Source organism: Ochotona princeps, chromosome X (assembly GCF_030435755.1).
Source record: "Ochotona princeps isolate mOchPri1 chromosome X, mOchPri1.hap1, whole genome shotgun sequence".
Classification (NCBI taxonomy): domain Eukaryota; kingdom Metazoa; phylum Chordata; class Mammalia; order Lagomorpha; family Ochotonidae; genus Ochotona; species Ochotona princeps.
In genome coordinates, this window is record NC_080865.1 from 3982851 (window position 1) to 3998725 (window position 15875).

The 15875-nt window shown below is 40.1% G+C and overlaps 1 protein-coding gene across 2 annotated transcripts in view; it reads right to left on the reverse strand.

Annotated features, from left to right (window-relative positions):
* Nucleotides 1-879: 879 nt before the first annotated feature.
* The window catches only part of BCLAF3 (BCLAF1 and THRAP3 family member 3), a 33073-nt gene continuing 18077 nt past the window's right edge, over nt 880-15875 (reverse strand). Inside the window, exons 4-8 of one of the 2 annotated variants that reach the window (XM_058658737.1) lie at nt 15328-15621; nt 5370-5485; nt 3813-3927; nt 2412-2475; nt 880-1119 (exon numbers count right to left, since the gene is read on the reverse strand). In XM_058658737.1, the coding sequence (XP_058514720.1) occupies nt 1000-1119; nt 2412-2475; nt 3813-3927; nt 5370-5485; nt 15328-15621 (709 nt within the window). In that variant the 3' untranslated portion in view covers nt 880-999. Of the gene's footprint in view, nt 1120-2411; nt 2476-3812; nt 3928-5369; nt 5546-15327; nt 15622-15875 lie in introns of both variants that reach the window. The other variant, XM_058658736.1, reaches the window with a different exon arrangement.

Consider the following 15875-nt stretch of genomic DNA (forward strand, 5'->3'; position numbering starts at 1 on the left):
GAGCATGCTTTAATATCATTCTGAAACCTAACATTAATAATGTTTACAGTGATCAGCTAATCTATCTTACACTTACCACTTTGCTTGATGTTAACCATCACTGTGAGGTAAATATTCTTATTCCTGTTTTACAGATGAGGAAACACAGACTAAATAATTTGTCTAAACTGAGTCACACAGCTAGGAGTCTAACAGCTGGGCAATGAATTCACACCTAACCCCAAACTCTAACGCTCAAACTCTCAATCACCTCCCAGGGTAAAGATATACCCCGGGGGCACTATATGGTCTTTGTAATATGCTGGTCGTCTTAAATCTGATTTTAAAATCCTGTTTGCCTGGCTTCTTAAAGCTGCTAACTCAAGAAAAGGATGTAAGTGAGCTTGTATGATTAAAGAGCAGAGTCAGGGCAGGCATTTGGACTAGCAGTAAAGTGAAGATAGCGGTTGGATCACTGTCTCTTATGTGTGTGGGCTCAAGTCCTGGCTCTGCACACAACCTTAGCTTCCTGTTGATGTGCACTCTGGGGACAGCGGGTGACAGCTGCAGCAACTGGCTCTCTGCTAGCCACATGTGTGACTTGCAATGGGTTCTCGGCTCCTGGCTTCAGCTCGGCTCAGGCCAGGCTGCTGAAGGTACTTCAGGAGCTCCTTCTGTCCTTGTGCATCTCTGCTTCTCAGAAACAAGTGGGGGGCGTGGCCAGCCACGCCACACATTCATCCTATCACCGCCCTGTGTGCCAAATATACACTTCAACCATGTTTCAATTAGTCCTAACCTTACATCAAAATCAAATTTTAAACAAGTTCTACGAAGACCTCAAACACCCCACCTATGTCATATTTTCTTAAAATCAAACCACATACGATGACTACTGAGTAACTTTGAAGTATTTTAATAAATTCCACTTAAGCATATAAAATGGAGATGGTCAAATCCCTCAACTACAAGAAATAATCACACAAAAAATTGAAAAAATATGCTGAAACCATCTACTGATTACCTCTCTGCAGCACTAGCTATATACAAAATGTGCTCATCTTCATTCTGCAGCCGTTCTTTTCTCCTCCTTTCAATGTCATGTCGTAGGTCATTTGGATCTATTATTTTCACCACAGTCTGAGGAATTTCGACAAAAGACAAGTTATTCACATTACTGTTAGTTGCATAAAGGTCATTATCTGACAAGAACCTTAAATAAAAGTCCTAAATAAATCATCTTGTACTTATCATGCTGCTAATGGTACAGTTACCCGATAAAAATATTTTAGAACCCAACTGACACTACAGTCAGGAATGTTCCTAAGAGAGAATCCAGAATCTCATTGATGGGAGAGTATCTCAAAGAAAAACTACAGACCTAGAATGAATATATTCTAAATATTACACAAAAATGTGAACAGATAAAATGGGAAAATAATTAAACGATGATAAACTTAACTCAAAAGAATAATGTACAATGATTCAAATTATAGTAATACTCTATGGAGGTCAGCAAGAAATGCCAATTACTACAAAAGCTAATTAAAACTTTAAAAAAAATCCACAAACATAAAAAGGTCATGGGGAAATCAGGTTTTACACTAAAAAATTATTAGTAGCAATTAAGCAAATAGAAACATAAAACATCAAAATACCAGATTTAAGACTGAAGATGATAAAAATTATTTTAAGATGATTGAATTATATGTGATTTTGAAACTATCATTTATTCAATAGCTACCCCCAAAATTCAACAATTACATGCATTTCAAAAATAGAATTACTTATATGTTGTGTCAGAAATGTAGTCTCTCCTCTAAAAACACTGTACTCTCAATGAATAAATTAGTTCTCCTATAACTTGATATACTTCCTCTAACAAGAGCCGGTTTTCTCCATGAGTCCTAATCAAGAAGATTGCTTTTCTAATTAGCAAACAGAGGAAGTGTTAGATAGGAACCTCACGCATCACACCTCTAGTGAGAAATTTCTTTCATTTCGTTTTTTTTTTTTTTACTATTTTGCTATATTCTACAATTACACTGAATGCCCCTATCAAAAGAAACTTAGTTCCGTCATATTCATCTCAGGTGCAACTTCAAAATACATTCCACATGACTCTGCTGGAAAAACAGGTATTGAACATTCCAGGAACGTTACAATGCAGAGTTGCGGAATTAACCTTAAATGTTTGCAATTTCATATCAATTTTAAGAGCTGTTTTCTCTACACGTTATCCTTCTTTGGAAATAGGTTTGTTTTTCCTCAGTATTTTTACTTTAGCCTGCTCAATCAGCAGAATAACCTGAGCAGATGTTTCTAGTTCACGTTTCTACGTCTCAGTCCTTCCTCACGTGCTTCCACTTTCTTCCTCTTTCCCATTAGCAGGGCAGTAAGATGACACCTTGTCAAAACTTGGATTCACTTACCTGTTCTGAGTCATAAACAGCAGTTTGTCTATTCTGCAGCTCAGCCAAAGACATATCAATCCTCCTAGAGTAATGAATAAAATCACATTACTTTCTGAAACTTATGTTATATGCCGACATCCTAATTCTGCTACTACAGAATGGAACTCCAGGGGTGGGTGTGATCACTCAACTAGTGGCTAATCCTCTGCCTGACAGTGCCAGCATTCCATATGGGCACCAGCTTGTGTCCCAGCTGCTCCACTTCCCATCCAGCTCCATGTTTGCAGGCCTTTGGATCCTGCACCCACAGGAGATCCAGAAGAAGCCCCTGGCTCCTGGTTTCAGATCAGCTCAGCGCTGGCCATTGTGGCCATTTGGGGAATGAACCAGCAGATGAACAATCCCTTTGTCTTTCCAATGGAAACAAGCAAATGTTTTGTTTTGTTTTTAAAGAAAAAAATGAGACTTCAAATATAGCTGGTATGTCCTGAAGAAAAGACAATAAACTTGCTACCACCAGGTGGCTTTTCATCTAATACGTTAATCTCTAGGACAGTCATTAATTTTGAACAGCATTACAGGAAGTTTTTTTTATTTTACAAGATTTATATATTTTTATTAGAAAGTCAGATTTAGACAGAGAAGGTGAGACAGAAAGATCTTCCATGTGCAAATGCACTTCCCAAGTGGCCTCAATGGCCAGAGCTGAACTGCAATGAAGGCAGGAGCCAGGAGCTTCTTCAGTGTCTCCCACACGGGTGCAGGGTCCCGAAGCTTTGGGACATCATCCACTGCTTTCCCGGGGCACAGGCAGGAGGCTGGATGGGAAGCGGAGCAGCTGGAACACGAACTGGTGCCCATATGGGATTCCAGCGCATGCAAGGTGAGGACCCCAGCCACTAGGCTATGGCGCTGAGCCCAGAAAGTTTTTATAGTTCCCAAATCATTAGTATCTGCACCTTCCAACTTTGTTTTGGTGATAGCGTTCTAACACTGATAAACCTACCTTACACCAGCTTGAACAAATTCCTACAGCAGATGACACCTATTTTCATCCAGCTGTCCCCAGAGCAGCCATTTGCGATTGCAAGAAGCAACCAACACATGATTTCAATGGCATGAGAACCATCGTTCATTCTTTAAATGATAACTTCTGTAGATAAGTACCATGGACACAGTAAAATCAAAATCAGGCAAGTATACATTTTCAGAGTCCTACTCATTTAAACAAAACTTTTCAATGGCATACATGCAGCCTATTCTACTGATGTGGACTGGTCCAGCACCTGCTTGCCTGAGACGTATTTTGGGGTCACAAATACGCACCAAAATATAGAGCAAGTTCAGTAAGCAATTCCATCGAAAATCTGCTCTGAGGTTCACTTTGAGTTAAACAAGAATGCAGTAATCAATCATTACCTGTGAATTTCTGGATTTGAATTCAATTCAATTTCATTTACATCTGCATTGCATGTCTTCTGCAGTTTTGAGAAACGCTCATGTAGTGTAATATCAGATGCTGGAAAATAATTTGCTAAAAGAGGAAACAAATGATTTTATGTAAAACTGATTCCACTTAGATTATAAGTACAAGAATGGACTTCTTAAAAAAAGCAAATCTGTTATCTTTTGTAAATGTGGGACCTCAATTTACTTTTCAGACTAATTTATAGTGCTCACATGCTGTAAGTGGAAAACACTTTACTAAGGAATTCAAGTATTTTCTTCCTAATATGTCTGTTTACTGTCCATGGAAAAAACAATGGCTCTCTCAAAGTGAGAACTTTTCTTCTCCAAGAAATTTACCATATCTAGAAAGTAAAGATGGCACAGAGCTCTACACTGGCAATAAAAATTCACTACAAAAAACACCCTAAAACTTCAAAATAACTATGAACAAACGTTAAACATTACATTTACATACCACAGGGACCCTATGTCATTGTATGTCAACTAAAGTTCATGGACACATTTTGAAATAAGCCATTCTACAGGATTTTAACAGAACAAAAAGAAAGAGAACACACATGACCCATAAAGACTCCATTCAAGTACTTCTTTCCCCTACTTTACTGCTCCTTTTGTGGAAGAATCTGCTGGGCTTTTCTGTAATACTAGCTCTCTTTCTATTAAGAATCACATTTCCTTTGGGTCAGAATGCCTGGAGTTGAGAAAGTGAACTCTGTCCACCAAACTGAATGCTTAAAGAAAATATACACCTCAGCTTGAGGGATGCAGAGAAAATAATGCAGTTTCAAAGTATGTTTTGTGATGGTAGGAAAGATTATGGCCATTATATGGTAAGAAAAACAAAATACAAATCTTGAAATTTTTTAATGCCTCCGGCTTATGATACCCATGACTACCTTAATTTATGCAGCAACACTGGGGAAAGGTTTTCTACATCACTGAATTTTCTGATTAATGAAAGCTTGTCAAAAGCAAAAACAATAATGCAAATCTTTCAATTATTTATTATGCAACTCCCTGATATTATAACTCAGCCAAAGCAAATTGGAATTTCTCACCGATCACTTAGAAACACCCTAATAGCCCAAAGTTCCAGGAATGCCCTAAAGGTTTTTTAATGATCGCAAAATGACCTAGATTTCTGGAGTTTATATAGCTGTTCAACCTCTTCCTCCCTTTGAGATTATCAGTTATTTTTTCCACTATTCTGACTGCTTCTCTTTTTGCAGCAACCAGACTCTAAATTTGCAATTTCTAATCTCCCAACAGTTGAAATACAAGTTTATTGAAACCACACATAAAGAACAACGGTTCTAATCAACACCTGATACACTCCCCAACACATCTCCTAATTCATGGTCTACCTTACACTAAAATACAATTAAGCCATACTAATTATACTTTACAGTTTTCCTATTAAATTATATCTCAGGTATTTACCTGTATCTTGTAGAAAGTCAGTACATTACTTCTGTTATTCCTAACGTATGTGCAAAATATACCAACCTTTAACTTGATGGATTAGTGTTATGATTTCCTGAGCAAATTCTTCTGTAGATTTGTTCTGAGTATTCTGAGTTGAGTCAAGATGTTCAAACACTGGATGAAAATTCTCACTTCTCCTGCCGACGGCAACCAAATCATGTGACATCTGTCTCTCTGAGGGATAGCTAGTAGTGATCCTAGAATAATTTGCAAATGTTTAACTAAATTGGAAACTCTTTTGCTAAGGAAATAACTCATTAAAATTAATATGGCTACAAACTAATAATATATTTATCTTATAACTAAGACACTAAATTATATTCTATAATCTACAAAAACAAGTAGGAGAAAATAGCTAGAGATACACATTTATGAGTTTTTTCTAAATTAGGCTATTAAACATTTGCCACTTGAATAATCTTCAAAATTCTAAGTGGAACAATTTTTACTTCAAGAACTACAGGCACTAAAGACACATAAAATGTAAAATAATCAATGAGATCATTTTCTACTCCTAAATGGCCAAAACATTGTTATCCAGAAAAATTACATGATCTTGAAATACCACTATACTGTAGAGGCTGGTAAGAAACACAAGACTCCCTGACTTCACAGGACTCCTGATATCTTAGTATCAGTGATGAAAAGCTTAGTAATTAGTAATAAAAAGCAATTTGAAAGCAAATTCTGTGAGCTGATTAATCATAAATTCTCACTAAACTCTAAGAGTCCTACTTATTAGCAAAGTTACAATTGTTAACACCTCAAACGCACCCTTAAAGACACACCATCGTTTATCATACAGCCCCAGCTATCTTACTATTTAAAAGCCTTTTGAATCTTTTTAATTCTAGGTACTATTACAAATGATGATTATGACATTTAGCTAACAATTATTTGAGGCATTACCACATCCCAAAAGAGTTTAGCAGCATTATCCTAATTTTTATAGTAGATCTATGGGAATGGCACCATGACACAAATACAATGACATGTACCTTTGCTGTTTTATTTTACAATGCAGAGGTTGAACACTCCAATGAACAGTATCATCTGTGTCATAAAGGGGGAAAAGCACCTCATTCCAAGATACTTTTGTGTGAAACACTCGAATATTCTTCATCTGGAGGCAATGTAATTGTCACACCTTTACTATTTTTTTGTTTATATTTATTTTGGAGCCAAAAGGGCAGTCATCAGCTTGCAAACATTTTCTTCCTTGGCACTTAATTCTGAATGTTTTTTGGTTCATCCCCACAATCAAGTTCATTGCCCAAAGAATTGAGATTACAAGTGCTGAGGTTCTTTCTGAGTATGGTACAGGCTCTGAAATTCAATACAGAAGACAGCTCCAGAGCATGTTTTAAATAACAGAGAACCACTGGAATAAATTATAGCTCAACATATGTCGAAACTAATCAGACGGATATCTCTGGGGAAGCAGGGGCAAGTATGCACTATTTACTTATTTTACTTAGCTATACATGTGAAACTGTTCTGGAGTCGCAAGTGGCTAAAAATACTGTTCATACGAAATTGTCAATTATTCTAAGAAAGTGGTCTTATCAGAGGCAAGGGCTCCATCTGATTTCCCATACTCCCCTCTTTGAACAGTGCTGGAGACAATTTTCTGCAGAGGTACAAAGGTAGAAAAGTGATTATGCAGCAGGTTGATGTCACTGCTATGCCTTGCTTGACTCATTAAAAGGCCCATTTTCCTTCTTCCCTTCAAATTTGCTTTAAGCTTCCTACTGGGTATTTGGTAACTAGCTAAGAGACAGTCACTGAAAAACACAACCCATACCAATCTCCACCAATGAACTACAAATGATCTTTGGTAGGGTTCAATGTTACAAGAAAAAAAAAAAGCCTGTTCCATATCAAAAAAATAATTTAGAATTAAAACAAATTTCTATAGAATAAAATATTTAAATGATGAGGTGGGCCATCCACAAGGGGACATCAGTTGATTAGGATATTTTTTAAAGCCTCAATTTTTTTCCAAACAAGAAAATCAATTCTTAATGGCTTCCAGTTTTTCTACTGGGTGATGGTTAGAATTTACTTGTAATTTAGTACAGATTACTGGCAGAACTCTAATCCCCACTCTATGTCCAAAATTCAATCCACAGGAGTGCTTTAGCATACTTATGAAGCTGTATTTAATTCCTGAAATATTACTATTTAAACATATCAGTTAAAATTTACCCTAGAGTTCAACCAGAACAAGACTTGTATTAAAATACATTAAAGTTATAATGTTCTAGAAACTGAACAGTAAATGTTATAACTGGAAGTTTTAGGCTTATCATTTGTTACTTCTGAAGAACTGTCTTCAGAGGTAAAAATTCAAAACTGTCTAGGGCCCAGCGCAGTAGCCTAGTGGCTAAAGTCCTCGCCTTGCGTGCGCTGGGATCCCATATGGGCGCCAGTTCTAATCCTGGCTGCTCCACTTTCCATCCAGCTCCCTGCTTGTGGCCTGGGAAAGCAGTTGAAGATTTCCCAAAGCCTTGTAACCCTGCACCCGTGTGGGAGACCCCGAGGGGGCTCCTGGCTCCTGGCTCTAGACTGTCTCAGTTCCGGTCATTGCAGCCAATTGGAAAATGAACCAGCAGATGGAACAGCTCATTGTCTCTCCTTCTCTCTGTATACCTGCCTTTCCAATAAAAATAAATAAATAAATCTTAAAAAATAGTTTTACCACGTGTAAATTTAAAACATATTGATTCACATTTTCCATTTCAATATTCCCTACACTGTGTATTAACAAGTTCATAATTTCAGGAAACATCCCAAAAGCACACACTTGGGCTGAAAAGACCAAATGCTATCATCTGAAACACATTTTAGTTAATTCTTAAAATTCAGCCAAAAATTTACACTGTAAACTATATTAGGTACTAGCCTCATGAAACTTCCTTTGTTCAATCTCTCCACTTTTTTTGTTTAAATATATCTCTGTTGATGCTCTTTCTTATGCATTGTAAAAACAACTTTAAAATAATTACATTAAACTTTATTTTACTGTGGACACTTACTACTTGTTAAAAAAAAAAAGCCTACTTGGTAAACAAACCATAAGCAAAATAAACAGGTTCTTCTTCCTTCCAGAAACTTTATAATATATAACCAAACCCAGATGGCTCAGTTTTCCTTTCTGTTTCTTCCCACCAGTAATTAACATTTGCACAGCATCCTACACTTTATAAAGCACTTTCCCAATTACATTTTTTGCTCCTGTATTGCTAATAACGCATTCAGAAGCTTTCGAGTTGAAGGAAAAGAGCTGGGTGACTAATGGACAATGAGGTCCACCACCTCATGAGTTGCTTTCCCAAAAGGCTTTGCACAGGCTCGCCAGCACCGACACTCATCCTGTCGCACTCACAGACAGCAAACCTCCGGCTAGACCGAGCTGCCTGCCCTCTCCTAGCCACTACCTGGCATCCATTCAGTCTGACAGGCATGGCACTCCTGCTTTCACAGTCTGATGTCCCCCTATTCCCTTTGCCTGACTGCTCAGAAACACAGAAAACTCCTGGTGATGTCGTTCTGCTGTTAACCTGTACAGGTGAAACATTATTCACCCCACGTTCACATGTGTAACACATACCAGCCTTCCAAGTCACTCGCAGAAAGCTTTCCCCACATGCATCTCACAGCCTGGATCACCCACGCCGCTGGGCTGCACATCACCTCTGCACCACTCATTCCATCATGGTATAACCAATGCTATCCTGTTTGTTGATAAAACCAATGGGGAAGAATGCTCTTATGTAGCTCTATACACCCAGGATAGTCTAACAGTCTCACACATAAACTAGGTCTTATTTGAATGCAAAATTACTTGATCAATTTGGAATGAATGCCTCAGCTAGAGATGACAGCCTTCAATGATCTAACTGAAGTTAATTTCAATTCATTTTTTCAGCTTTTTTTTTTTTAAGACCTATTTGAAAGCCAAGAGTTCCAGAGTGAGAGGGAAAGAGAAGAGATCTTCCATCTGTTGGTTCTCTCCCAGGATGGCCACAATGGCCAGGGCAAAACTAGGAGCCAGGAGCTTTTTCCAGGTCTCCTTTGTGGGTGGCAGGGACCCAACAATTTGGGCCATTCTCCATTGCTTTTCCCAGGCCATTAGCAGGAACCTGATCAGACCTGGAATAGCTAGGACACAAATTGGGCACTGGTGTCACAGGCAGTGGCAAAGCGGGCTGTACCATAACACTGACTCATAATCAAGCTTTTTGCTAGATTTAAACTTTTTTTTGTATCTAATTTACACCAATTTGAGTTTAAAATATCTAATTTTTAACATTTGGGAGGCTGGGTGTGGAGTCCCCCTTTACCTCTCCCTTTCCTCCAGAGACAAGAACAGAGAATTTGGAAACAATGATTTCACCCACTTTTCCCTGACCCTCCATCCTTCCCAGCCTGGTCAACCAAGCAATCACCGTCAAAAAAGAAAAAAAAAAAAAGGCCAGGGAAAAAGTATCTAAATTTTAACATTATAAAGTCTCAACTGTACATAAGTTCAGAGAATTATGATGAACCTAAATGCGCCTGTCAAGTCAGCTTCAACAGATATAAACACATGGCCAGCCCAGACTCTTCCAGCAGGTGCAGTAAGGTGGTCTGCCCAATGCCCCACAGTGAGGCCGAGACCTATGCCGCCAAGCCTCACGCAGACTGTCCACTCCCTGCACTAGATTCCCAGGAGATACTGAGAAACTAGGGTGAAAAATATGAGTACAAACTTTTGTCAAATTTTAAAGATTTATTTAACTTTATTGCAAAGCAGGATATGCAGAGAGGAGGAGAGAGGAAGTCTTCTGTCCGATGATTCACTCCCCAGGTGACTTCAATGGCCAGAGCTGCACCGATCCAAAGCCAGGAGCTCTTCAGGGTTTCCCACGTGGGTGCAGGATCCCAAGGCTTTGGGCCATTCTTGACTGCTTTCCTAGGCCACAAGCAGGGAGCTGGATGGGAAAGAGCTGCCAGGATTAGAACCAGCACCCATGTGGGATCCCGGCACATAGAAGGCAAAAACTTTAGTCAGTAGGCTACCGCACTGGGCTTGTCAATTAATTTTTGATTTTACAAAATGCGTGAGGGGGCTGGATTTGCAGCACAGCTGGTTACACTGCTGATTGCAATGCCTGCATCCTATATTAGAATGCTAGTCTGAATCTAAGATACTCTACGTTTGACCTAGCTTCCTGATAACGTATTTGGCCCAAGTACCTGGGTCCTTGTCAGCCATGTCAGAGACTCGGAGGGAGGCCCTGGCTCCTAGCTTCAACCTCACCAACTCTGCTGTTGCAACTATTTTAGGAGTGAACATGTGAATGCAAGCCTCCTATCTCTTTCTCTGTCATTTAAATTTAAAAACAAACATATGCAAGCTGGGTCCATTTTGTGGCATACTGAAGTGAGTCACCTTCTGCAAAGCCATTGTCCCATCTGGGTGTTGGCTGTCATAATACTATATTGACGGTTTTGTATTTTTTTATGTTCCTTAAATAATCTGGTACTATTACATCTCCTATTATCATATTGCCCAAAAGTCATAAAAGTCATATGTGCAGAACTGAGGTAAGGAATCACAGTATGAAAAAAAGACTTTTTAGATGATTTGAAAAGCAGTCCCAGCTGCTCCTCCTCCAATCCAGTTCCCTGCTCACGTCCCGAGGCCAGCGGCAGCAGATGGTCCAAGTCTCTGGGCTCTTGCAGCCACAGGGCTCCAGCCTGGCCTGGACCTGATCACTGTGGAGATTTGAGGGAGTGAACAAGCAGGAAGAAGATCCATCTCTCTCTCTCTGCTTTTCAAATAAATCAAATAAAAATATGATAAACATTAAGGAAAAAATTCCCTACCATTTTTTATACCATATAACAGTGAAATAGCAGTTTGGATTATCAAAAACATCTCTACTGACGGTATACTGTTCCTGCAGATGTGTATTAGCCACCATGAAGCGAACTGGTGTGATTAGCTTACCTCCCTTCAATGCCTAGTGAAGAGCTTTTCCACTGTCCCCCACCTATGCAGCACTTTTCCCTCAGAGCTGTCGGGGTTCAATGCCCTGAGGCTCAGTGCTTCCTCACCCCCTTTCAAAATGGGGAAAGTCTCTCACATTGCTTTCTTGGAAAATAAAGCACTAGAGGCAAATGCGACTGATGTACTCGGTGCACAATCAAGTATGCTAGCAAATCTCTACCATGCGAAGGGCCTCGCATACATCAGCAGCAGCAGCACAATCGGCCCCAGATGCCAGCATCCTTTCTACCTCCCACTCCTCACCATTTCCTTCCTGGTCTGACCAAGTTCCTTACTCACCTACTCAAAACATTCAACAAATACCTCTTTCAATCTGCCCCAAGAATTTCAGCTACATAAAGCAGTTTGTTTTGGGTTATGTAACTTAATCAGAAAATTTCATGAGGCCAGCACTATGGTGTAGCATCTTAAGTCACCACCTGCAGCACCTACATTCTATATGGGTACCAATCTGAAGCCTGGCTGCTCTGCTTCTGCTCCACCTCCCTGCTAATGCACTAAAAGATGGCCTAAGTGCCTGGCCCCTGCAACACACAGGGGAGACTCTGAAGAAGCTCCTGGCTCCAAATTTGGATGCAGCCCGCACCAGTTGCTAAAGCCAGTTGGGCAGTGAGCCAGTAGATCTCTGTCTTGCTGTCTGTGTAACTCTATTTTAAAATAATTCTTTTCTTTAAAAAAGGCAACATTTCCAAGATCACTTTTTCATTAGACAAATTTACAGAGGGAAGGAGAGACAGAGAGGAAGATCTTCCATCCGATGATTCACTCCCCAAGTGACTGCAATGGCTGGTCTGCGCCGATCCGGAGCCAGGAGCCAGGAACTTCCTCCAGCTCTCCCATGTGGGTGCAGGGTCCCAAGGCTTTGGGCCGTCCTCGACTGCTTTCCCAGGCCACAGGCAGGGAGCTGGATGGGAAGCAGGGTCACCGGGATCAGAACCAGTGCCTATATGGGATCCCGGCACATGAAAGGCGAGGAGGATTTAGACACTAGCCTGTTGCGTCGGGTTAAAAAAAAAAAAAAAGGAAAATTTTCAGCTCCCTGCCCATGGCCTGGGAAAGCAGTTGAGGATGCCCCAAAGCCTTGGGACCCTGCACCCATGTGGGAGCCCTGGAAGCACTCCCGGCTCCTGGCTTTGGATCAGCATGGCTCCAGCCGTTGTGGTCACCTGGGGAGTGAATTATCGGACAGAAGATCTTCCTCTCTGTCTCTCCTCCTCTCTCTATATTTATCTGACTTTGCAATAAAAATAAATCAATCTTTAAAAAAAATTTTTTATACTGTGATTCTTTAACTTACATTCTACACATATATAATTATGACGTTAGGGTAATATAATAGGACATGTATTAGCACCCAATTATTTAGGGGAACATAAAAAGATACAAAACTATGAATATGACATGATGACAGCTATATATAAATATACACAAGAAGGGGCCGATGTTGTGGCACAGCACATCAAGCCACTGTCTATGATATCAGCATTCCATATGGGTACCAATTCATGTCTCAGCTGCTGTTCTGACCCAACGTCTTGCTAATGTGCCTGAAAAAGCAATGGAAGATTGGGCCCCGTGCGGTGTGGCCTAACGGCTAAAGTCCTCGCCTTGAAAGCCCCGGGATCCCATATGGGCGCCGGTTCTAATCCCGGCAGCTCCACTTCCCATCCAGCTCCCTGCTTGTGGCCTGGGAAAGCAGTTGAGGACAGCCCAATGCATTGGGACCCTGCACCCACGTGGGAGACCTGGAGGAGGTTCCTGGTTCCCAGCTTCGGATCAGCGTGCATCGGCCCGTTGCGGCTCACTTGGGGAGTGAATCATCGGATGGAGGATCTTCCTCTCTGTCTCTCCTCCTCTGTGTATATCTGGCTGTAATAAAATGAATAAATCTTTAAAAAAAAAAAAGCAATGGAAGATGGCCCACATCCTTGGGCACTTGCCACCCATGTAGGAAACCTGGAAGAAGCTCCTGGTTCCTGGCTTCGGATTGGCCCAGCTCTGGCTGTTGCAGCCATGTGGGGAGTGAAACAATGGATGAGATTTCCCACCACCCCACCCATCTCTCTCTAACACTACCTGTAAAATAAGCAAATAAATCTTACACAGAGAGAGAAAAATAATAAAAGAAACTGGAAAATTTATAAATTCTTCTAGGACAGTAGGATCAGGGGTGCTTTGTGTCCCTGTATGTTTCTAACTTTTTAAAATAATAATCATCCTTATCAATGCGTTCCATGCACATATAAATATATTGTGTATATTCAGTATTTTTTCTGCAATTGCAATGCATGTGAGAAAAAAAATGTGGAGGAGGGCTGTCACACCTAATTTTCAAGAAAAAGAACTAAAAAAAGGGACCCTGGATTTACCGTGCTACTCTTTGCATTTTGTTTTCTCTTATTTTTTATTCAAATACAAATAGGAGTCAACTATGAATATAAATGCATCAAGTCAACATGGTTCATCACTTTTTCATTCACATTCTAGCAGTATATTGAGGTAACGAGCGGATTGAGCTGACACTGCCAACTGTAACGCCTTATTCATAGAAGGTAAAAATGAAGGCGATATTCATAATGGAAGAAGGCATACACACTTGCTTTAGAATATAGCCTACAACAGGAGAGCGTGCGGTTTTTTGTTTGTTAACTTATTAACAAACACACACCATGAAGCTAAGCCTCCACCCGTGTTACCAGTATCCCATATAAATCTCAGTTCAAGTCCCAAGTGCTGCACTTCTGATCCAGCTCCCTGCTAATGTGCCTGGGAAAGCAGTAAAAAGATAGCCCAAGTTCTTGGACCCCTGTACCCATGTGGGAGACCCAGGAGAAGCTCCTGCCCAGCTCTGGCTCATTTGGGGAGTGAACCAGTAGACAGAAGATTTCTGGCTCTCTTCTATAAATCTGCCTTCAAAATAAAAAAAAAATAATAATAATCTTAAAGAATCATTAAGAGCTAAAGCAAATGTCTTATATACAGGGATTTTCCCAGACTGGCAAAATCTAGTTGATTAAGCCATTTTGAGATGGCAGTGGGAGCCACACTAAAGTCACCCACTTGCTTCAGTCACAAAAGGAAAAGTGGATTTGAGCCAATTCCGACTTAGACTAATCACCTCATTTTTTGGGGCCTTACTTTCTCTAATAAATCAAAGCCTATTAAAATCCTTTCTAGACTAAAACTTCTCTTGAATTGCACATGACAGGAACACTGGCACTGAGCACCCAAGCAAGCAATATGTCTCTTTTTGAACTCCACTTGGCCAATCCCTGGATAAGGAAACTCTGGCAGCACATCAGGAAGGGCGACAACTGCATGAAATGCCGTGGATCTGAGAAGCATCTGGAGACAGGATATGGAAATATGCAATTATCCCATATTATTAAGCACAGGATTCACTCTCACTACAGGGCTTTGAGAGAAAAATCCAGGTGACCCATCTTTCCTCTCCCCCCAACTCCCGCAGACTCTAAACATACTAAGAATTTCATTTTTGAAATTGAAAATCGAGGTGGCAGAAACATGAAATACATAGAAAAACAAAGATAATACCTGAACATATCTACTGTTTTCTTCACAGCTATTTTAACTGTAAGTGAATTCTTCCTAAGATTGACAAATAAGGGTTTCACACCAGCAAGTTTCTGACTTTTATCAGGAGGATTGCTGGAAAAGTTGCTCTCTCTTCTGCAATCCCCTTCTGTCTTTCTTTTTCCCTTCCATTTATCTTTACAGGGCCTCAAACCAACCTCATTTGGATCTGAATGAGTATAGGTGATGCAGTCTTCCTTAGCTGGTTTAAAGGGCTCTCTGCCTTGCCCACCTTCAGTCTCTCTCCCTCTTCCAGTATTAAAAAAATCTGACTCTCTATTTACAGAGCCTTTTCGAGAACTATATTCTGCATCTTCCCTCAAGTACCTCTGAGTTCTTCCATCAGAAAAGTCCTGGTCTCCACCAGACGGCTTCCGATGTTTGTGGCGATAGTCATAAGACACTTTGGCAGCTGAACCAGTCCTTGAGTATTCCTTTTCGGTGTATCGATGAGTTTGGGTACTGAAGGTCCAGGGCTCTTTCTCCTCTTGGTACTGTGAAAGAGGATGCTCAGGCTTCCACTTTGGGTTCCTGGTAGGCACTCTGTTTTCATACCATTCCACATCGTTAGATCTTTTTGATGTGTGTCCATAGTTTTTGAAATCATGATCTTCAGGATACCTGTGATAACATAAAGCAGTTTATACCTGCACTAAAAAGAAAGTAAATACTTATATGTATAGAATATTTGGCAGCATGCTAATTTACGATCCCTCAAGCCAATTCACAGAGGCAAAGAGTAGCTAAAAAGAAAAATATCATCTTTGAAAAAATTCTGGTCATGAGCATGTTTCATTGTAGAAAGAATCATTTGATCAATAAAGCTTAACTAAATTACAATACTTTTTATGTATTTAGACAAAAGCTTTTCAAGG